A 23,706-nucleotide genomic window follows, 5' to 3' on the forward strand; every position below is an offset into this window, starting at 1 on the left:
AGAGGCCAGACACCCAGGAGGTGTGTTACCATACCAGGAGGTTTGTTACCTCATAAGAATTAATGGTGGGACCATGGTGGGGAAACAATTAAAATTATATCACTGCTTAATCAAAAGGATTCTTAATCATTGAAAGCTTCCCTCATTATTGAACAGAAAGACAACTCAGTATTTAAGGGTAGTTTGTGCAAAATCAGTGAGTGAAGACAGTGACTGAAAGATAAACATAAAAACTAGAATATCCCTGTGTTTGTGAGATGCAGTTGGTTTTATGAGACCAAAGGTTAGAGATTTTCTGTTCTTCATATACAAGCCTATGTATACTTTTGAATCTATAGATGCAGCATATTTATTTTTAGGGGCAATTTTCTATTAGAAAGCTGTTTGTCACCAGCTGCTTGGGAAAATTTCTTGTGATGTCAGTGCAGTTTGCCTTGCACAGCAGTGCTGAGGAGTGGAAGCTGAATTTGAGGGCTCTGTGTAGAACATCTGATTTTAGGGCATATCCTCAAGAGTGCAGAAGTAATGAAATCTATAAGCTGATCTTTTCTTGCCTTCAGAGGGAGGGTACACTTGGACTTTTACAATTATAGAAATTAAGTTAAGCCTTTCTTTCAGGCACATCAATTTGTGCAACTTAGGTTTACACAGGATTCAAACAATTCACCAGTAATTTTAATGGAAACAGATGCTCTGCAGCACTTTTGACACAGATGCTTTATATAAGATGTCCAGATAAACAACAAAAATGAAGATTTAAAGCACTGTTGTTTGAACAATATTTTGCTGCACTGTGGAGGTTGTTATGCTGTACTAAATTCTAGGGTAGAAATCCAGGAAGTGAAGAAATAGCAGAAGAGAGCAGCTTATGAGAGACCTTGGGGACACTCATAATTCCCTGACCACAGGTTTGGATGATGAGGGAGCTATAAAGCTTGAAATCTTAATTTCTGACCTCTGAGTCCAGATTTACCATTCTGAATGAGCTTGATTCTCTGATTATAGAGAGATTGACTGACCAGAGAGCTTTCTCCTTAAAAAGGTTCAATTTCTCAAAAGAGATGAAGGAAAATGTGAATGGCTGTGTAGAACAAATGAGTAGCTGAGCAGTGTCACAGCTTTGATGATAGCTGTTTTAAATAAAAATCTTCGTTTTGTTCAGAAGAGAGATACAAAAATTCTGGTCCCAATTTGAGATTGGGAGCTTACATGATTTTGCTCTCAAAAAAACCATTTTAGAGCTGTCTTGTTTAGGGTTCCTCCATGCATCCCAATTGATTGTGAGAGATGTGCTTCAATTTCTGACTGCCAGAAACTCCTGGTGGGCCATGGATGCTTAATTTGACCTTAAGATATGATTCAATGAAGTAGTTCTGCATTATGTTTCTTCTAGACCCGGGAATATTTGCATATGTATATTTGTATGCAAAACTGAGCTGTGGAATCTCTTAGCAGCTGATTGGTGTCTGCTTTGGTACCAAATGAGACAAAGTCACAGAGCTTTGTTCCACAGCCAAGGGACAAATTCACATATTCTGTTTACTCCACAGCTTTAACATTTCCTTCTCAAATAGATCTACATTTACACACCAATACATGTCTACATTGATATACATACAAACACATTCCTAAAAGCTTTGCTGCTCTCCCTTTAGATCTGATAGTGACATTAAAAATGTCATTTTTGTCAGGAAAGAAAGCATTTAAAATAAAGCCTTGTGTGACTGAAAGTTTGTTTTCTTCAGCCAACTAGCTCAGCTGGTCTGGTGGAAAAAAAAGGCAACAAAAAAACCACAAAAGACAACAAACTCTTTCAATAAACCTTATATCTCTTTGTTTATCATGCTTACCATTATTAAAACATCAGAGCATGCAAGGTATATTGTTACTGGCATGATATTGCTTATAAAATATTAAATCCCTGATTATTGAGCTGTAGAAAAGAACTACCATGACAAAGGTTGTGCATCAATGTAGTCATAGTGCACACAAAGAAATAGAGTACTATGATTTAGAATTACTACCTGGGATTTTAGGTTACCTAATGCATTTTTCAGTTTTCCATTGGACAAATAAATGTTAACACCTACAGCGTCCATAAGTGGAAGGATAGGCTTGCACATTGGCAATTAATTAGTTTAAGGTTGAATCCTAGTTCTTTTTTAAAAGCTCTCCTTTTCAACCTGGTGGGGTTGCAAGTTTGCCTGTTGATAACTCTATAGGTTTCAAAATCCTAAAATTTCCAGAGTACATTCTCAATTTTTTTCTTTTTTTTTTTTTTTTAACACGGCTTTAAATATAGATATTTATCAATTAATTTTCCATTGGTTGTTCTCTTTGAAATATTTATTCAGCAGCTGTCTTGCTCTGGGCATTGTTTTACTTATTGCCCCTCCCCTGGTGTCTGTCCACATGCAGTTACATGAAAATCACAGGATCATGGAATGCTTTGTGTTGGAAAGGACATTTAAAGGTCGTGTGCTCCAGTTCCCCTGCAGTGAGCAGGGACATCTTCACCTAGACCAGGTTGCTCAGTCCCATCCAGCCTGACCTATTCCAGGGATGGGGCATCCCATACCTCTCTGGACAACCTGTTCCAGTGCCTCACCATCCTCAGGGTAAGAGATTTCCTCCTTAGGTCCAGTCTAAAGCAATTCTCTTCTGGTCTGAAACCATTCCCCCTTGTCCTATCACAGCAGGCCCTGCTGAAAAGTCTCTTCCCATCTTCACATTTTAAGTGCTGAAAGTTTGCAGTGAGGTCTCCCTGGAGCCTTCTCCAGACTGAACCAGTGTCCCAGCCCTTCCTTATGGTCCATCCCTTATCTTCAGGGCAGATGTGCTCTTGGTGAAGCTGTCCTGGACCACTTCCCTGTCCATGTGCCTTAGCACAACTTCTAGGAGGATCTGTTCCACAGTTTTCTCAGGCACAGAGATGAGGCTGGCAGGGCAGTGTCCCCAGAGTCCTCCTTTGCATCCATTTTAAAATGGGTGCAATGTTTCCATTTTTCCTGTCAGGAACTTTACCTGGCTGCTGTGATTTTTCAAATATCATCGAGATTGGCTTGGCAACCACGTCAGCCAATTTCTTCAAGACTCTCAGGGCATCTTATCAGGTCCCATACACTTACACATGCATACCTAAGTCATCCAAAAATAGATTCATAAATGCACAGCAGTGATAAACCCATCTGATCTATTTTCCATAACTCTTTATGCTGGTGTACCTAGATACAGAAAAGTTCCTTAGAGTTAAGCAGGGGCATTAAGAAAAAAGTTTATTCTGACTCTTCTGTGGAAGGAAAGAGACCCCATGTTTTTCTTCATAGCTGAAATCTATGAAGAGTTAAGTGCTTGGAAAATTTGACTGATTTCATGGATGTCTCAAAGCTTTAAAGATGAAAGATTCACTTTTTCTTCCTGATTAAGCTATCAGAATTATGAGTTCCTGTGGGCTTTTTCTACTTCAAAGGGTCATTCAAATAGAACTGTAAGGATGGATGCCACAAAATTATTTCCATTAAGTTTGACAGAATGAACTTCCTTTGTTTTATGTGAAGGATAAGGAGATTGTTCCCCTTGGCTTTTTCTACCTGTTTTCTACCTGTTGCTTTTCTGGACATTCAGGGCAGCTTTGAAGAGGTTCCTGCAAAACTGCCAAAACTCCTAAAGCTGTTGGAATCACATCCAAAATATCCAGCAAATGACACATAGCAGCAGTGTTCTCTGCACTGGGTAGAAGTTACATGGGACAGCAAACAATGTTCAAGTGAAAAAGGAAAGATCACAAAGTCTAAAATATATATATTTATTAACATTTTTTTCATAAGTGGGATCAGGTGTCCTTACTGGGATGGAAAAAGTATAGATTTTCAGGAAATGTTTGGAAATAAGTTATAATAGTAAATAATTTTAACTTTCTTTTCTAATAATGACTGCTTCATAGGCTTTTCCACTTGCTGTTTTCACCCTTTTGTCACAGATCTTGGAAAGATGTGAATTTTGATGTAGGGCTCAGTCCAAGATAGACTGCAGTATACTGAGAGATTTCTGCTGACTCCATCACACTTTGGAGCAAGCCCTTTTGATGGCATTTCATGTTTGCTTTCAATTATTTCTTTCCCTGGCATCCTAAATTGATGTTCCTGATAAAAATCTCAGGGGTTACAAAGGCTTGAAGAGTGATATATTCATTTCTCTTATGCTGCAGTGGCTTCAGTATGTCACAAGGGCATTGTTAAGACTAGTCACTATATTTCTCAGTCTGAAATCATTATTAAGTGTGTTCTTAAGGGACTGATACAATACGACCAAAATCAGAATTTAAAAAGTACTTGCCAAATAGAATTTATCCCACTGAAATCCTTAGAATTTATGGTCAGTTAAAAGTAGAGAATATTGAAAATTTGATTTGATAAAAAGTGAGTCAGGCATTTAGGATTTCAGTTATACAGTAATAAATTCCTCCAAGGAAAGTATTTGGTTTACTAATATTTCCTGACTGAAACATGTTTTGTAGGATTTGGGGTGTGGGATTTTTTGTTAATATCACGTCATATTTCATTTCATCATTACAAACCATGCCAAGATAAATAATTGTCTATATTAACTGTGTAATTCTAAATATTCAAGTGTAATTCTAAATATTTAGTGGCAGCCTGGGCATTTGCAAATTGGCTACACATGACTTGAGTCACCTAGGGCTGATGGCTGTTGAGGAGGAACCAACACACTTGCACTGTGTGACCAGACAGGTCTCTCTTACCCAACTGATTTCGCCATGGGGTTGTTATTCAGAGTGTACATTGCAGTGAGGGAGAGTAGCCTCTCCTCACGCCAAGAGGCAGTGTCACTCATCTCACACCTGTCTGAGACTGACACTGCAAACGAGCAGGCTGCCCACATCTCAAGTGGCTGCTGTGCTGTGCAGCTCTGCTCTGCGTTTCTCACCTGTTGCACCTGGGGGCCAGGAGAACTCCTAACACCCATGTAAGAACTCAAAGGAGTACTTTAGGTACCACATTACAAACAGGTCCCTGGCCCCAGTCCCCTGAGGATGGCTGAGAAAAGCTTGGTCTGTCTGGTGTAGTGGCTGTTTCAGCCATCGGCATGGGGAGGAGCATTCCAGCTCTGAGCATGGAGAATGGAATGCTGGCTGTGCATTTATTTCACCTGGAACAGGGAATACACTTACATGCTGACCTCAGACAAAAACAAGCAAGGTTTTCCCTGCCTGTGAGCTGACCACTAGAGATCTGTATGATGTAGCTCAGCTGGAGAAAAGCTGAGAGCAAGAATTAAGTAAAGAATATTCAAATGGCCTAGTTTGGGAAGCAGTGTAACACCTATTTATATAACCAGCCCCAATTCAGGCCTCCTTTGGGAAATTCTGTTTTATTCACCACATCCACCTGCTGAAGTACCAGAACACAGCAGGTGAGGTGGCTGCTGGAGCAACTCACAGATTCTAGACTGGTTATTGTCTCAGGTGCTGATTACACCATAAAGCAAAGCAACTGTGAAGGTTTTGCTGTTCAAAACTTCAGACGATACTTACATGGGATAACAAGGAAACAAGGAATGTCTTCAGTGTTTTGTAAAGCTGGGGAGGAAAGAAAGGCTTTTAACTGTGTGTGTATGCAGGGCTGGGGTATAGGCATCCCACATGCATATTGTTTACATGCTGAAATGGATGCAGCTCCAGTTCATGGCTTGGATTTTCCAAATTTGAATTTCTGCTTCTTTTGTTGGCTCCTCCAAGGATAGTTACACTGAGGTTTTTAGATCTGATTCCATGATAACAGTTAAACAATAATCTAACTCCCTTAACTCACCCATTACATTTCATTATTTGAAATAATGGCTGTAGGCATGTGTGAAGCCAAGCAGGAACAGCACTCTTGTAGCAGAACCATTAGCTGGGCCATACCTACTGACAGCCTCCTGTGACAAACAAAGGGACACTTGCATAAATGATGTACCTGTTACACGTGTCACACCCGTCCTTAAGAAAATACCACTTCTGACTCCATCAGAGATAAGTAATTTTAATCCATTCCAGTCACAGATGTCCTCAAGGAGATACTACAGATTTCTTTGCATATTATGAAGAAAAGTCAAGAAAAACAAATTACATATTGTTTTCTGATCGTGATAAACATATTTCCAGAAAAAGTAAAGGAGTTGGGCTATGATACAAAATGAGTAGGAAGAAATGCAAGTGAGAGCTACCAAATACCTACGTAAATTAGAATTAATGCATGGAACAGATTCAGTTTAACAAGAGTGGGATGATTTGAGAAACTGATTATGATTTGAATATTAATTTTTAAGGACAGAGAAATAACCTAAATGCATTTATAGACTGTGTTTTTGTATACATCAAAACATTTTAACTCATGACTAAGTTATTACAGGAAGACGTTGCCTTCATTAAGGTGTCCATTTAGATGAATGACTGTTTTTTTTTGTGACTGTAGGATAACCTATTTGAAATATATTTGCATTTACTATGAGGTTAAGGGAAGCTTCTTGCATCAAGATCCATTTCATTTTTTTGGACCAAAAATTTTTTTTCAAGAGGCTAACAGTCATTGGTAGGAACTTAATTAACATGTCAAGGTAATGGCTGGTTTTAAGTAATTCACTCAAGTAAGGTACATTGAAAGCATTCCATAATCAATTTCAAGAATAGTTCATCAACCCTCAATAAGAATGGGAAATTGTAAGAAAAGAAGCCTGAAAATATTTACTAATAATACAGGAAGTCCTCCAATATTAAACAAATGGCTACTCTTGAGTGATCTTAATGGTATCACATCCTCATGTCTTCCATTAGAACCATTGCAAAATTTAGGAGCTGATATCTTGAAAATCTTAGTGGGTGAAGAAGTGCAGTTGAGACTCAGGAAACTCTGAAAGAGTTCAGGATGTAGTCGTGAGAAAAATAAAAGCTCTCTGTCATGTAAGTGTTGTAAAACATTTTTGTTCTTCCAAGAAGCACGTACAAATTATTTGAGAATGAAAACAGAATGATTCATACTGGGCTTAGTGAGCTGCAATATGGTTATGGAAGAGGCAGGAGCTAAAGGACATTTGTAAAGGCAACACAAAGCACATAGCAGGACAAAGGTATTCCAAACTTACAAGGAAGGTGAGAACTTTGTAGAACGGGAGCTTTGTAGGACAGGCACTCACGACTGAAAGCATCTGGGTCCAGATTTCCATAAAATCAGTGAAAAATATTCCCTGGATCTGCAAGACTTCCCCATCTTTCTCATTTTTTTGCCTTGTTTGGCAACCATCTGTGATGCTTTCTAAGTGCTTTCTCCTAATCTTTTTTTCTCTTCACTAAAGGAGTAGAAACCCCTAAATTCATGTTTTCCAATGCCAAAGGGGGGGATTTTTTGAAGTGTTTAAATAGTACTCTTACCTGATAAACCACTTCCACAGATCTTCCTGATGGCTGTTAGCAGAGAACTATTTTAGAGGAGCTGCCAAACTCCAGAGGGAGTTCTTGAAGTGACAATAATCTAGATATCTAGTTAATGTAATATTGATAGTTTAAATGGTATTACCATTCATTCTGGAGAAAAAAAATTCAAGCAGGTATGTTTCAGTTGCAATATTTTATTTTCTCTATTTGTCTCTTTCTACACAGAACAAATGCAGTTCACAGATTGTTTCCAACTTTTCCACTCACTTATCCTGTAGAAAGATCAGAACCCTTAAATACATGACTAAGGAAATGTTATCTATGCATCAAGACCAGAAAAGGACACCAATAAGGTAACAGGTCAGAAGAAAGGGTTAAAAACATCTGTAAATGTTGCTATATGTACGTTTATTTCTATATATATGTTTATTTATATGTTCTATGTATATGTTTACATTCTATAAAATTCTCTAAAACTTTGAAAATGGGAATCAAGCCACCTTTGGCAAAATGCTGTTAACCCTTCAGTGGCCACCCTAGCTGGTGAAATGTTTGTCCAATAAGTGAAAATACCCATTGTTGACTACACTGAACTTGGGAATTCAGCTTTGGTGTAGACCAAATACGCCAGAGTAGTTAAGATACCAAAACTTGTCGGGCAACCTCGGTATGGTGCTGTGCCGTCAGTTGCTCCCCAGCTGCTGCATGAAGTGTCCTTTTGTTGCAGGTGTGTGGCGGGTTGTTCTGTTTGTTTTGTTTTTCTTTAGAGAATCCCATTAGAAACAAGAGTAACAAAACGCTGCCAATGGATACCTGTCGGGTAGCACCAATGCGGGCGAACCCGTGTCCCGAGCCCCGGCTCGCTGGCGGAGGTGTCTCCACCCCCGCGGCACACGCACCCCGCGCCGCTCCCCGCACACCGCTGGTCTCTGCTGCCATGCGGCTCCAGCTGCTGGATCCTACCACAGGATGGGCTCGGGAGCTTCGCCCTCACCCCGCACCCCCGCCCCTTTAGCTCTTCTTTTTCTTTTCTTCCCTTTTTCCTTCCTTTCCTTTCTTTCCTAGGCTCCGTTTGCCGTAGCATACACCCTCCCGAGGGGTTTGCCTGGATCATTTATTTATCTTGTGCGCATTAAGAAACCACCATTAGGCTTTGGTGGGAGGCGCCTTGCTCGGTGCGCGCTCGCCTGCCTCCGCGGCGCTGCCAGAGGAATACACAATCGAGCCGAAGCTGCAAGCTTGGCAGGAGCTGCCTTTGCGTGCCCATTTACTTGCCGGATCCGTATATTATTTTTTTGCCGACTGGGTCATTGCCGCTTCCCTCCAGGGTTTCATCTTAATTTTTATTTTTTGCGCGTGTGTGGATTATTCAATTTTTTTTCTTTTTTTTTTTTTTTAATTTTTTTTCGGGAATCCTCGCCGGAGTTTTGATGCCGGGCCGGACTTAGCGCGGGCGCGGAGGAGCTGCGCGGAGCCGTGCCGAGCCGTGCCTCCTGCCCCGGGCCCCGCCCGCGGATCGGCCTCCCTGGCCCGGCGCCGGCCGCGGGTTGGCCGCGGGGCCGCGGAGTGGCGGGTGCGCTGCGCCGCCGCCTCCCCGCGGAGCCGCCGAGGGATGCTGCTGCGCCGCGGCCGGGCATAGGCAGGAGCCGAGCGGGCGGGGGAGGGAAGGAAGGAAAGAAAGACGGAAAGAAAGGATCCCCCAAGCCCCGAGGGGGAGAGGAGAGGCGAGAAGGTGCGTTAATGTGAAGGAATGTACCTGCGCGTCGCCGGAGCCGCACGCTTGGGATAAAAAATAAATTAACCGAGGAGGCTGATCCCTGCGACTTATTACCCGGAAAAAAAAAAAAAAAAAGGAAAAGAAAAGAAAAACCTTCTAGCGGAGGGACAAGAAGAAGAGCGACGAGGCTGCAGCAAGCAGCTCCAGCAGAGTCGGGCGCCCGGCGGATGGCGCGGCCGTCCCGCTGACTCCGCGGCCGCGGGAGGCTGCGCGGGGCGGCGCGGCGCGGGGCATGCCGTGCCGGCGGCGTGACTGAGCGGGGCGCTCCCGCCGCCCGCTCCGCTCCGCACCGCGCCGCGCTCCCCTCCGCTCTCCTCCGCCGCATGCCGCCGGCAGCCGCGGCGCGCTGATGCCCCGGGGCCGCGGCGGCGCTGCGGACGGCCCCTAGGATGAGCGAGGGGGCTGCCGGCGCCGCGGCGCCCGGGGCGGCGGAGGCGGCGGCTGCGGCGGGGGGCCCGGGCGGGGATGGGGCCGGGGGGCCGCCGCGGGAGCTGCGCTGCAGCGACTGCATCGTCTGGAACCGGCAGCAGACGTGGCTGTGCGTGGTACCCCTCTTCATCGGCTTCATCGGGCTGGGGCTCAGCCTCATGCTGCTCAAGTGGATCGTGGTGGGCTCCGTCAAGGAGTACGTCCCCACCGAGCTGATGGACGCCAAGGGCGTGGGGCAGGACCCCTTCTTCCTCTCCAAGCCCACCGCCCCCCCCCGCGGCGCGGAGACCACCGCCGCCGCCACGCCGCGGCCGCCCAGCCGTGTCAGCCCCCGCCTCACCACCATGAGCCGGGCTCCCCCGCGGCCCCCCGGCACCCGCGGCCCTGCGCGGGGCGGCCCGCGGCCCACCGCCCCCCGGCACCCCGTGCCGCCGCACACGGCGCCGCCCGCCAGCGGCCCCCCCGGCACCGCCGGCCGCGGCGCCCGGCCGCCGCCCGCCGCCCCCAGCACCCCGCCGCTGCCCGCCTGGCCCACTGCGGCACACGCTACCTCCTCCTACAAGATCTACGTCCACGACTCGGCGCCGTCCTGGACCTTGTCTCCCTTCCAGGAGTCGACCACCACCACGCCGGAGGCCAGCACGACCCCCAAAACCCGTAAGTGTCGCCGGCCGCCCCGCGCCCTCGGGCCGCTCGCTGCGCGCCTCGCCCCGTCCGGACCCGGCGCTGGCCGAGCGCCGGCGGGGTCGGGCCGGGGCGATGCGGCGCTCGGAGGTGGCCGCCGTGCCGCTCCCGTGCGGTTGCTGCCGTGCGGGAAACCGGAGAGCTCCGAAGTTTGCGCTTCTTTCTCCCTTCCTTGCTTGCGCCCCCTTTTTACCCCCGGCAAGTTCCCTGCTTGTGTGATGGATGTTGAGGCAGGAGCAGCCATTTGAGGAGACTGCTTTTCATTGTGGTTTTAGTAAGGATGCAGACCCCCTTTCCCCTTCTAGGCTGGTCGTGAAAGATACTTAGGAGATGCTGGGGGATGTCTGAGCGAGGGGGACCAGTGATGACCTCCCCGAAGGGGCAGCGTGGAGAGTGTGGTCTTCAGCAGGTGCGGGCTGGACCGTGCATGTGCTTCTCTGCTGGTGACGGAGTTCGGCTTCCCGCACACTCGTCTCCCTTGAAACGAGGGCAGGCTCCGCCAGGGATGCTCTCTCCGTCCCAGCTGAAGGAGCCCCGGCCAGCTCCGCCGGGAAGGAGCCCGGGGCACCCCGAGGATGTGCAGAGCCATCCCAGCGCTTTGCCGGCTCCGGTGTGTAGGCACAGCACCGTGTTGCCGTAACCGACTATTTTTTTTTTAAGCAGAGGAGGGGGCTAGTTCTCCGATTGATGCTTGGTGGCTGGTTCTTCCCACCCTCCCAAGCACAAACTGAAGGATTCGGGCTAAATCTGAAAATTCATTTGGTCTGGGTGCGTCAACTCTCAGCTTCTCGTAAAGGTTACTTAGGACAAATGCAATCCTTGCCAAAAGAACTTTTGTGCGATGCTATTTAGTGAAATGTTCAATTATACTGTATTATAGTATTCTGCGCTTTCTCGGATGCAGTAGAGGAAGTGAAAAGCCGGGTGTCCTCCATTAACTCTTAGCTGCTGCTGCTGGGAACATCAGCTCGGTTGAACCCCTTTCCCAGCCCAGGGCTCCCCTTCTGTATGCTAATGTAGGGGTGTTCTACTGGAGGATTTTGTTGGAAAGCAATATGAACTTTATTTTGTCTGTTAAATCTATTTGTTGATAAGCACTGGAGCAGAGAGGCTAGGCAGTGCAAGCTGATCTTGTGAATTGACAAAATTGGGAGACGAACAGCAAATTGGATGTGTATGTGTGGGTGGGTGGGTGTGCAGGTGGCGGATGGCTGGCAATGATTACGAATGAAACTATCACTAAATCAGAAAAGCTAACGAGGCAATAACTCGTTTTGCCTGTGTGTGCCACAGTAACTGGGGGAGAAGCAGCCCTTACAGGTGTGTCCAAGCCTGCACGTTCTGTAGGTAGAACCTAAGGTAGTTGGAAGTTACCAGAAGGAAAATCTTTTGTGGAGCTCAACGCAGCCTGCTTCACTCAGGTATGGGGAGCTGTATAGGGCACTTCTTAAAAAACAAAGCAGCAAATGAAGCCAGATTTCCAACCCTTATGTCTATTCTCAATTCTCTCAACCAGATATGCTGCATGGTTCTTCAGACTGCTGTGATGTGTGTGTGTGTGTGTATCTGCCTGGGCTTGCCAGGTGGGATCTGTCGGGGTCTAAATGCTCCCTTGCAATCTCTTCCTTTCTTCCCTTTCTGTCTCGTTGGATATGTAAGAGAAATCCAGAGCAATTTCTGCCCCTCTAGGCTGTCTCCTCACAAGGTATAGAAGGCAGGAATGTCCTGATTAATAAATAATGTTCAGCTGGCAGGACTCTCCTCTATGCAAGACACACAAAGGAAGAATAAAAACCACAATCTTGAGACGTTCCTGGCAGTTGCAGAGCTTCCTAACTATTTTTTTGTTTTAGGGAGGCTGCTAATACCTTTTACAGCAGGGTGTTTCCCTTCATTAAATGTAGCTCAGTTATAGGATCGAAATGCAAGAAGTGCAAATCCAGCAGAAATTGACCCTGTTTGGGCACATTGATAGCAGAGATTATCATTAATGGAAGATTAAATAGATTACATAAAAAAGGATTTGAATTTGTAGGGCATACGAACATTTTTTAAAGCCTACAGCTGTACTCTCCTGATGCATATGAGCATCTCTAAGGATACATGTAAAATTCTTTGAGGCTGCAGTATGCACTGAGGGGAGAGAAAGGAGAAATGCAGTCTTTGTGCTGTGAACTGCTGACATGGTGTGACCCCAAAGCAACTATCTGTGTCTGCCACTAATAGCTCTCAGTAAGAAAGGGATTTTTTTTTTTTTTTTAAACAAATTCATCCTAATTTCCCAGGATGAGCTGCGTGTTCCTTCTGTGCCCGTTGTTCCAGCTGCTATTGAAATGAAAGTCATGGATCCTGTTGTACCTTGTGAATACAAATCTGACATGATAAATCTCATGCCCCAGCCTTCAAAACAGTGCATGCCCTTGTGTCATCCTCTGGCTTGGCACGGCACATCTGTGGGCGGGAGTCATAGGTTATTTAACATTTCACAGCTTTTAAGAAAAGAAGCAGCTATCTTTATTTATACTGGTTTGTGTTGTAGTTTATTTATTTGTTTAAACATGTTAAAATGGGCTCAGTGCAGGACTTAGGAAAATGGGAGGCAAAACAGGAGTTATTTCTCCAGAAAGCCAGATGATTGCCCACCTGAATAAGTGTTGGTAAAGCCTTTTCTCTGTGTGTGTATTCATCTGAGGAGATGTTGTGAAATCTCTCTTTTTTTGTGGGTGTGCATAATGACAATAATTCTTGGTTGTGTTTCACTCAAAGTCAAGCTACCTGTTAGCTGTTTTGAAAGTTCTTGATGAAGATCCTTCAGGTTCTGACTAAGCAAAAGCCACTTACTCATCAAATCTCTCTCTCTGTATCTTGTGCCTGCGTGTGTTTTCCATGATCACGTATGAACCATGCCTTTTCAGCCTAAGCCTCTTCATCCAGTGCTCAGTGTAAAAGTCCAGTCACTAATTTAGAAGGATAGTCCAGCCTGTAGATCAAAAAAATCAACCAACAGGCTGGAACATGCTAGTGAGGTTTTATTTTTATCAAGCCATTGCTTTCATTTCAAAAGAGTCATGCCCTGATTTTTCCAATATGCATTTTTCATGGTATTCTGGGTTCTTCAGTAATGTTATTATCCTCGAATTGAGATACTGTACTTAAAAGAATTCCTGTGTGAATTCAGCTATGAAATAACACTGTGGTTTCTCTTGTGTTCATATGACCAAAGGCTAATGCAGAGAACTGAGGTCAGGCAGGTGGGGCTCAACTAATGCATAGTAACCAAGAAAAGAGACGTTACAGAGCACTTAATCAATATATCTTGTGAAGTCCAATTGCAACCCTTTTTTTTTTGGGTAGTCTGAGTATACTTTGATTTCCTGCTAAAGATTTTCTGGTCCAGTCGTTTATCCTCGTCATATCTCTGACTGATTGTTATGCACGGCATGGGTTCAAGTAACAAGCATCTGGCAGATGCACTGCTACCAGCACTGACATTTTGGTAAAAGCTGTTTGTTTTATTTTGCACTGACTCAAATATCTTTTTCGCATTAAGGATGACACTTAGATGGAACTGCGGGGTTTTCACCAACTGGAGGGTGTTGTGGGAGGTGCCAAACCGTAGTAAAACCAGACCTACTCTTCCCAGAGCTCTGAAGCTTTCTGCCAGCAAATGACATGGATTGTGAACACTTGGCATGACGAGTGTGAGCTGTCATTGAATCGAGGGAAGCACACGTGACTGCAGAGCACGTGCCTTTGGCATTAACTGAGATTAATGTGCCAGTTATCTACCAATTTTAAATGCTTCAAAAGCTGTTGAATTGAAAAAAAAATACTGAGACAAACAACTGGGGGTTTTAAGAGCATTTGCTTCTTCATTCTCACTTATTTTCTATTCACATACCTTTGGTCAGTACCACAGACATGGTTAGATTTGTGTTTCCTGTCTTAGATATATGTTGACAGGAAGGCTACTATCAAGATAAAAATAACAAACACAGATGTGCAACCACATCACTGAAGTAAAGTTATTGTAATTTATTTTATTTCTCATATTTTACAGCTATAACTTACTTCATCTGTTTCAATCAAGTTAGAGGACACCGGACCTAATTCTGTTTTCCATTTTTAATCTTCTTTACAGTTAGGGGCTAGAGCAGCTATCACTGAATTCATAAAGAAGTGGAATATTTAAATAAAACCCACTCAGATATGTACATTGATTCTATTCAGATATATTTCTTCTCTCTTCCCTTCATTAAAATGATTGTTGGAATCCTATGACCTAGAAGAGCTTGCGCAGCACTGGCATGATGAGTGGAAGGGATATGGCTGAAATTATTCCATGCTGAATTTTAACCCTGAAGGAAATTCTTCTGGAGACTGTAGAGTTTGTCATTACTTTGATTTAACCTGTGATCGCTGGTGAAAGCAAAGCCTTGAATTTTATTTGGTTTTTTTTTTTGCATCTATACAAGGACATTATGTGATATATTATATGTTGACAACAGAATACCATTATTAAATTAGTGTATTGATTTATTGCAAAGGATTATGCTAAAGTAATGTTCACGGTTTATCTAAACCCACAGAAAATGGAAATTAAAAATTAAAGCAAAAGACCTGTCTCTACAGAATTGTGTCTAGTGTTGCCCAGTGCATTTATCATATGACTCATTGCTTTGAAGGCGAAGCCCAGTAAACACATGGATTGCTGTGGATTTGGCCTTGACTTGCAGTTTTGTAGCCCATATGGTTTTCAGGAAGTACCTGAAACTACCAGTGTTTGGTTTTGTTGATTTCTCCTGTGATTGTTTTGTAAACAAGCTGCACAAGGAGAAGTGCCTAGTAAAATCATGTGGGATGACTTGGTCACAAGCATATATAAATAAATTTGTTAAAAGCAGAGGCTTGTTTGTCTCTGAGCCCGGTGGTTTCCTTTTGAGCTTCTCTGTGTTTAACAACTACTGTGCATGTGCGTGTGCAAACACAACATACAAGCATGGCTTTGTGCATTTGCACAGTTTTTGAGGAGGATCAGGATCTCAAAGCCTGTAGTAACCCCAGGAGCAGTCTTTGGCTGCCTTGGTCCTGGTGCTTGTCCAGTCAGTGCAGTTCACAAAAGAAACCCAGAGGTTTCATTGGAGCTGCTTAGACTGAGTGTCAAGCTGAAGTGCATCTGTTTTATTTGGAAGTCTGTTTCAGGTTCTGCTGTGTGGAAGGGATTTATAGTCACTGTTACTATTAAGCACAACTACTTTTTTATTAGTATTTTGCATTACAAGAGTAGACAAAACACAGGAGGAACAATGAAGTACTTTGTGTTATGGAGTTGTTTTCTTTCTCCTAGGGACTGTTCCCTCAGTATGGTGAGGGTTGGAAATGTCATTTAATGGGACAGCTGTGCTTCAGATCAAAACTAGAACTGTGTTTTCTCACGGCTAACTGAATTTCCAAGGTGGACAGCTCATAAACCTGCTTTCTTACTTTTACCTTCCCCCTCATGTCCAATCTCACTCCACTGAGTAAAGTGCATCTTCATTGGAGACAGGGCATTTCACACCTGGACAAGACAGAGGACGAGCGTTCAGGTGGCCTCTAAGTAGCACAGAGAAAGTAAATGCACACAAGTGGGCAAGTGCTTTTTGAATGGGCTTCTACTTTCTGTCACACAGGTTTCTGGGGTCCCTTGGTAGAATGCCTTCAAGAGGAAGAAATAGAATAAAGCAGCCACGTGGAAAATTAAAATGGCAACCGCACTTACAAATTTCCATGTCCTTTTCATGGAAGAAGTGCTTAATTTGATCAACTCTTCCTGGTGAAATTTGGAGGTAGCAGAGAAAAATACATTAACTAAATGCTTATTGCTAACTGTTTAAATGGTTGTTTCTGTTTTTCAATGTACTCAGTATTATCCTAGTAATGTTTAAAAAAATAAAAATAAAATATTTCCAGTATTCTATCTTTTCTGTCCTCTAAAACCAGTATTTTGGATTTCCAAAGCTTTGTTTCTCCTGTAGCATTTAAATAGGAGGATTCCATGACTGTCAGGTCTTTTTTACAACACATTACTCCTGATTCCTTCCTTTTTTTTTTTTTTTTTTTTTGGTGTGGATATGTTGACTGCTGACTGTAGGAGATAAACTATTCAGCTTGAAAGATAATTCTCTTCCTATCATGTTGAGCAACCAATTTTTAAGTCCAAATTGATTTACATTTTTTTCCTCAGAGTGATTTTATTTTTTTTTATTTTTGCAGGAGTTGAACATTTAGGGAAAGCTCAGGTAGAATGGAAATGGTTCAGTGTCCAATGAAAATCTAACTGGGTAAAAAGATAAACTGAAGCTTTGGTTTGGAATACCTGAATTCTGCTTTGGCCCCAGCAAAATCAACCCAGAAACCTACAAAGTCTCTTCTTTTTACTTTAACGTCTTTTTGTTTGTTTGTCTTTGGGTTTATGGCTTTTCTTCTTCTTTTAAAATTTGAATTAATCTCTTGGCAAGTCTACAGTTGTGTCCCATCCGCACCTGCCACTTGTACTTTCCTCTCATAGGAAAGATGCACATTCGCAGTGCAACGTGGCAGGTGCTCTTTAGAGAAATATTAACTGGTATTTTAGTTTGTATGAGAATTCAGACCATTCACAGAGTCATTTAGTAACTCTTATAGTAAAGCTCTGAGGAAGAATACTATCAGGAAGAAATCCTGATAGTATTCCGTGTAGATTTTGTGCTGAACAAAGTAGTTTATAGTCTTTCATTTTTTATGAGGAGATTTCTGTATGGCCAAGTTTTGCAAACATTATAGGCCCAGTTGAGGCTGTGCTAGTGATGCATTTTGTGTTTTGTGGAACTGTGGATCTGCAGAATCAGGGCTAATTTATGTGAACATCTGTGTGATTAAATGTGTTCGTCTGTCTTAGATTGCAGTGTGAATGCTTACAAAACATGCCTGTGTGAGTAAATGTACATCAGCTTTTTAAAAGCTGCCAGCATTATTTAAATGTGCTTATTAGAACTGAGTTTCCATTAGAACATTTTCTTTGTGTGTGTGTGTATTCTTAACACTGCCTTGAAAAATATATCATTATCCTGTTTACTCTTTGCCTGAAATGAGTTCTGTAGTAAAATCTTTGTGTTCTGGAGGATTGCAGTTGGCTTAGCTGTAGACTGTGACAAGGCACGTGGGTCATGAATCTTTTTATACATCACTTTTAAACTATTTCTTTTCCTGATTTTTGTTTTTCATTATTTTCATTATTCTTGAGAAAATTTCTGTTTTTTTAGTTTTTCTCTGTATTATGTTCTCAGCTAGATATATGCCAAATTGACTTTTTCATGAAGCTTATAGATAGAAAATGTTTTCTAAAATATTAGGGATGGCAAGATGTATTTTAAGATTTATTATTTTCTGAAACCAAAATATGCAATAAACTTTACATTACATTGTTCTTTTCACAGTGTCATTCCTGTAAAAGTTCAAGATTCTAGTTCAGCAAGAACTGAACCTTGATTGCTGGCTGTTACCAGATAGAGGGGCTATAGCACTGTGCAATAGCAAACCAATAAATTAGTATTAATAGCAAATAGCCTCTTTTCCAGAGCTGGGAATTCTCACTGATGTCAGAACTTGTAAGGCAGGGATGGAGATAAGGTGTGTTATTCTCCTGGAAGGGTGCTGGTGGTGTACTTTTACTGCAGTGACAAGTGGTTGACGAGGAAGGTTGAACATGTTCAGCCTGAATTTGCTGTGCTGTTTCTGAATGTAATCAAGATTTTAACAAAACCAAGAAAGTTGCACTGAAAAGCGTTGCTAACCTGGAAAACTGTGTTGCGTTGTGCAAGGCTAATGGTTACTTCTGTCTCCCAGTTCAGTGCATAGGAAAATAGCATTTCCAGTAGTGTGCTCAGGGTGCCTCAGAACTGTAGCTAAGTGGCTGAGTAATACCATTGAATAGGAAAAAAAATGTGGGGAATCTTTGTTTCCTCTCCCCATGTGAATTACAGTCCAAGTGCTGAGTGGGTTATCATTAAAGTAGTACTAAGCTGTCTCAGAAGCTTTGACTAGGAATTGATTGTATAACACTTGCTAAAAACAATCCAGTAATTGTCTTCCAAAGGGGTTGCTTTGTTAGGTTTTTTTCTTTGTTTGTTTTTTAAGAGTAATGTTGTGTGGAGAGAAAATTAATTTTCTTGTTCAATCTGTGAGTGAATTCACAAAAGAGAAGCAGGGGTTTTGTTGGAAACCCAGGGATAAGCTGCACTGAACTGGTTTGGTGATTTTCCTGCCAGGGTTCAGTGGGCAGTGGGTTCAGGAACTTTACTGAGGAGATTATTCTGACGAGTGTCAGTTCTCCTGATATAGAAGGGTAGAGGTGCTTTTATAATTATTTCATAAGTAGCTAAACCACATTAGTCTTTAGCCTGAATTCTGGCCCAGATACATAATGGTCATAGTGCTAAAAGTTCAGTCCCCTCAGGGGCTTTTTTTTGGTTTTTTTGTAGTAACTAGAAAGCTTAAAGTAATGCATAAATACATTCAGAAATTACTTTTTCCTTAAGCAGACTGTGTTTCTTTTGCTTTTAGATTTCAATCTTTATTTTATTATTTCTTATAGTAGAGCATACCACACATTTCACAGGGTCAGCTGCTTATTTATAAGCTATATCTCAGTGTAATGAAGTTGGTTGCAATTAGTTTTCATCCTTAAAAAAATGTTAGCCAGAAAATTACAGATTGGAAATCAGAACAATTAATAAATTATACTGTCTTTTAAGTATAAAAGACAGTATAAGTATAAAGTATATTTTCTTACTGTCAATTTATAAATTATACTTCTGAGCTGTGAGGACCTTGATGTGCATCACCATAAAACCAGCAGAGAAAATGCAGCATCCCCAGGATATCTGAGTCTGTTTTTTCTGGGGAGGGTGGACACCTTGCCCTTGCTGTCACCTTGCCCTTACAGGGTGGCTGGGCAGCAGAGGTGACAGGGTGAGCTGTGTCCAGGCTGGCCTGGTCTGGGACACACAGCCTCTGCCTTGTCCCTGTCAGCATGAGCTACCCTGCCTTGTTCCCTGCAAACACACCAAGGGAAAGAAGTGCTCCTAATACCTTTTCATATCTGGAGCACGTTCTTCACAGAGCCCTACTTGGTCATAAATGGAAAGCATGAATAGTAACTTAATATTTGAAATTGGCTTTAGAAGTATCTGCAATAGGAAATTCTCTCAGGTTTTAGTTCTTGGATGGCTGGATTTAATCTGAATATGTGCAGCTGAAATGCTAGTGTGGATATCGATATGTCTAAGAGGAGAAGAGTTTGATACCATAATTGTTATTTTATAGGTGGCTGAAAAGATCACTTGCACTTACTGGATTTCAGTATTTGGTACACTACAAGGCTTGATTGCACTTTGTGTTTGCATACATTTGGAGAGCTGTCCTCTGTCACCTTGGCAGATGTAGGGGATTTGTAGCCAGCCACAGCTTTGCTGCTGTAAGGTGGATCTATAAATATGAACTGAACACACACAGATTGAGGAGCTACTGAGATCCTCATTCCTGGTTTGTTTACAGGGCATAATTTGGAACCATGAACACATATTTATTTAAATTTTACAAAGATTAAAATACATTTAGCCTTGATTTTAACTGAACGCTTGACTGGTCAGTGATGTACCTATAGAAAATAAAGCATATTGGACAGGCATAGCAATAAAATGCCTTACTAAAGAGATGATGGTGGGTAGAGTCCTACAGTCAGGATGAGGTATGTTAGGTGATCAAAAGATTAATGATGCTTCTGAGATGTTTTATTTGCACATTGAGAATTTTGACTGCTTAAGAGCAGTGTGAGTTTATTAGGGAGCTTATTCTTTTAAAAAATGCTTTTAAGAAGATACTGTAAGATTATATCTAATTAATTAGACACATTACATTTGTATTATTTAATTAGAGATTATTTTTCAATCACCCCTAAAAATTGTAACACTCTCTTAATATTTTTTTCACATTTTTAATCCTGTTTATGAATGCAGTCTATCTGAAAGCATAGACTCTTGGACTTTTTTCCTAACAAATACTACTTAACAACAAATTCCTATATTTTTGTGTTGTGGAACAGAATTAGAATCTGAGGAACTCATGTGTAACTGAGTATTCAGCAGGAGCTGTAGGTCAGCAGTTCTGTAAGAATCACAGCAAGAAGCAGGGTAGACCACAGACAGGCACTAGATTGAATGTTTTACATGAGAACTCTTCACTGAGAGGAGTTTAGAGTCCAAACATAATGAATTTCTTCTGAAGTTCAGTTCAACTCTACCTAAATAGAGGTTGGGATGATCAAAACACAAATAAAGGAAATCAGGAGGATATTAAGTATATGTGATGTGCAAGTTCAGTAGTTGTTATGGGAAGGAAGCTGACGTAAAAAAGCCCCAGATCCCAAAGCTAATAGCAGAGATCCCCCAGCATGTCACCTTTTTGTTGGTCACTGTGTAATGATTTCATGCATCCCATAGCACAGTGACTGTCCCCACTGGGTGCAGAAGCAGCAATCCTGTGGTGCGTGGGTGCAGATCCTTCCCTGCAGGCAGAGCATGAACCACGCTGCCCTGGGGCTCTGCCCTCTGCTGCTGCAGCTCGGCAAAAATCACTCTCACTTCCCCCTTCCACCAGGAAAAAAGCGCCTTTAGCAGTGATGGCTTCTTCTCTCTAGTTTAGCTTGCTTATTGGTCTGCTACTCGTCCCAAAAAGTTGTTAAAACCTCAGTGACAGTAAAAGATCTGAGACTGGGTTAGTGGAAATCAGGAGACCAGGAGTGGTCCGTTCCTTTTTCTCAAGCTCAGGTTTTCCTATTTGTGAAATAAAGACATGGTGAAGAGGTACAGATGAGAAGTAATGAAGTGTATTAATGAATATTCAAAAAATAAGAAGGAAATATAAGTCTTGCTTCAAATTTCAGAAAGTACCTGATGTTCTTGGTTGTTCTGTTGCTTGAGAGTCTGATAATTTCCAATAATTCTCTGACAGGGAAATCTATTGGACTTAAGTACTAAAGAGGAAGGGACAGAAGCATCTATTTTTTTTGGGTAATTTAAAAATATATTTCCAAATATAGCCAAGATCTGTCCCCAGATGACAGGGCTGTATCTGACTGGAGGGCAGGGCTGTCTGTGAGACACCCTAGCAAGCCACTTACTCTAGTTAGTAATTCTTTATTTTTGTCCTGCAGTGAGTGGAGTCAGGTTTGAATTTGGGACACTCATTAGGCCAAAGCCTGCCATTGTGACAACCCCATTTAAATCTTTTTAGCTTAACTTTATAATCACTTGTCACTGGGAATTTTAGTAACTACTATGTGTTATATTACTGTCTTGTTATATTTTAGGACCAAAGTGTTATTGTTGCCATATCTCACATCAAAAGGAAGAAACACTTTCAGTATGGTGTAGTCTTCTATAGATAGAGTCAAAATGCTCTCCGAGTAGGTGGGATCCTAATCCAAATCCAAACCCAATGAGGTAAGTGAGAAAAAGTGGGCTCTAGCTAACATTTAAAATAAACAGTTACAAAGGAGTGACTTGCTTAGCCTAGTCTGTTGTTCTCCATTTGCTCATAGTTGACTTTTCTGAAGTGTAACTATGCTGATCTCTAAAAAACCAATCTAACAATAAAAATGCATTTATTAGAGGGAATCTCAGATGTAGAATGGACAAGTTTTATGGGAGACTTATTATAATCAATCAACCAACACAACTGGAGAAAAATTGGCAAATATTTTTTTACTGTGTCTCTTTTGACCTCCTTCCTATAGTGAGATACCAGTGTCAACAAAGTTTGAGTTGTTTGTTGTTTCTTCAATTAGCTGAAATATTTTTCATAACTTGAACTGATATGCTTGGGTTTCAAGTGTAAATATGTAAGCTTGCTAAGTGTTTTGTTTGTTTATTTTTCCTGCTGTGAGCTTTGGGGTTTAAAACCAGTGTCTGTAGCAGAGAAACTTACTAGTGGTGGGCAACAAGCTGGCTAACATTTTAAAATGTTCATGTACTCAGCATTTTAGAGAAAGGTTTCATGTCACTAGTTATTACTGAGGATAAATATTGTATTAACACCTAGATGTACAACCCCAACACGCACGTTCTCATTGAAGACTCGCTCATTATAAATTTCAAAGCCTGCATGAAATGATTTACACTGGTGCTTGAAAAACATGTTTTGATAATAGCCTTTTTAATGCCTTGAGGGCATTTAATTGCCATTAAGTGGCACAATCTGCTGTTTGGAATGGAGAGCTGGGAATATTTCAGTTGCAAATAGGATAATGAAATGGATTGGAAACAAGGAGGTGCAACAACGGAATATTAACTGTGATATTAACAATGAGGTTGGCATCCTGTTTATGACCAGAGTATTCAGTGTGTGCCTCACAAGGTGAGATATCTGCTCCCGGGCACTCCTGGGGTTTCCTACAGGGAGCTGACTCCTGAAGCCTGCAGATAGCCTGAGGTGGGACACACTGAAACTCTACCAGTCTGGAGCAGTTGTGCCTGGCCCCTTTTACTGAGTTTGTGTAGAAGGGTTTTGCCAATGTTTTTATGTTTTATATTTTGCATAACTCTCAGTGGTTCTGTCAGTCTTGTTTTGCAAAAAAAAATAAATCATGGTTCTCCAAAGTTGCAGGTACTCTTTCTGTAAATCATGGGCGACTTTACCAAATGCCTGACTTCCCATGGAGCTGAGCAGTTGATTGTGGGACCAGTGTAGATAGTCACTGGGGAGGGAATCACAGAAAGGGTGATCTGTACATCTTCAGATAGTTGTGTAAAACAAACAACACATGGTATATTTGGAGCTTTTATGTGAAATCAAGATGTGACCAAAGGAGGACTTCAAACTGCACGTCTTCAAAATTAACTGTAGAGTTGGGCTTCAGCTTGCAATAGGTGTGAAATCTAAAATGCTCTGCTATATTTGCTTTTCAAATCTTAGCTTCTCAAAGCATAGGCCTTTATAACTATTTGGAAATTTCATTGGTGGGTTCTGTAGAACCTTTTAAAGAGAGACATGTAGCAGCTATTCCCAAGTGATTTGTTATTCAGAGGGTATATCCATAATAAACCTAGCAGGAGCTGTCTTTTGTTATTTCATTTTTTTAATGTATGCTGTGCTGCTGTTCTTTGCTGATGCAGTGAAGTGGTGAATGCCCTTTTCAGTGTTCTGGGCTGATTCTTCCAGAAATACCCAGCAAGCAGGACAGTAGAGGTAGGAGCAGAGGTCTTATGTTGAGAGGAAATGAGAGAGACAGATTTGGAAGCTCAGGAGATTGGAAAAGCCAGTGGAACTGTTTGTATTGTGAATATTTAGTGTGCTTTCTCTTAGG

General features: G+C 42.1%; 1 protein-coding gene across 1 annotated transcript in view; it reads left to right on the forward strand.

Moving 5' to 3' along the window:
• Positions 1 to 9,598: 9,598 nt before the first annotated feature.
• Positions 9,599 to 23,706, forward strand: part of NRG3 (neuregulin 3) — a 345,643-nt gene continuing 331,535 nt past the window's right edge. The window contains exon 1 of the mRNA XM_066555046.1: positions 9,599 to 10,295. Within this exon, the coding sequence (XP_066411143.1) occupies positions 9,599 to 10,295 (697 nt within the window). The remainder of the gene's footprint in view (positions 10,296 to 23,706) is intronic.

This window comes from Molothrus aeneus, chromosome 8 (assembly GCF_037042795.1).
Source record: "Molothrus aeneus isolate 106 chromosome 8, BPBGC_Maene_1.0, whole genome shotgun sequence".
NCBI classification, from domain to species: domain Eukaryota; kingdom Metazoa; phylum Chordata; class Aves; order Passeriformes; family Icteridae; genus Molothrus; species Molothrus aeneus.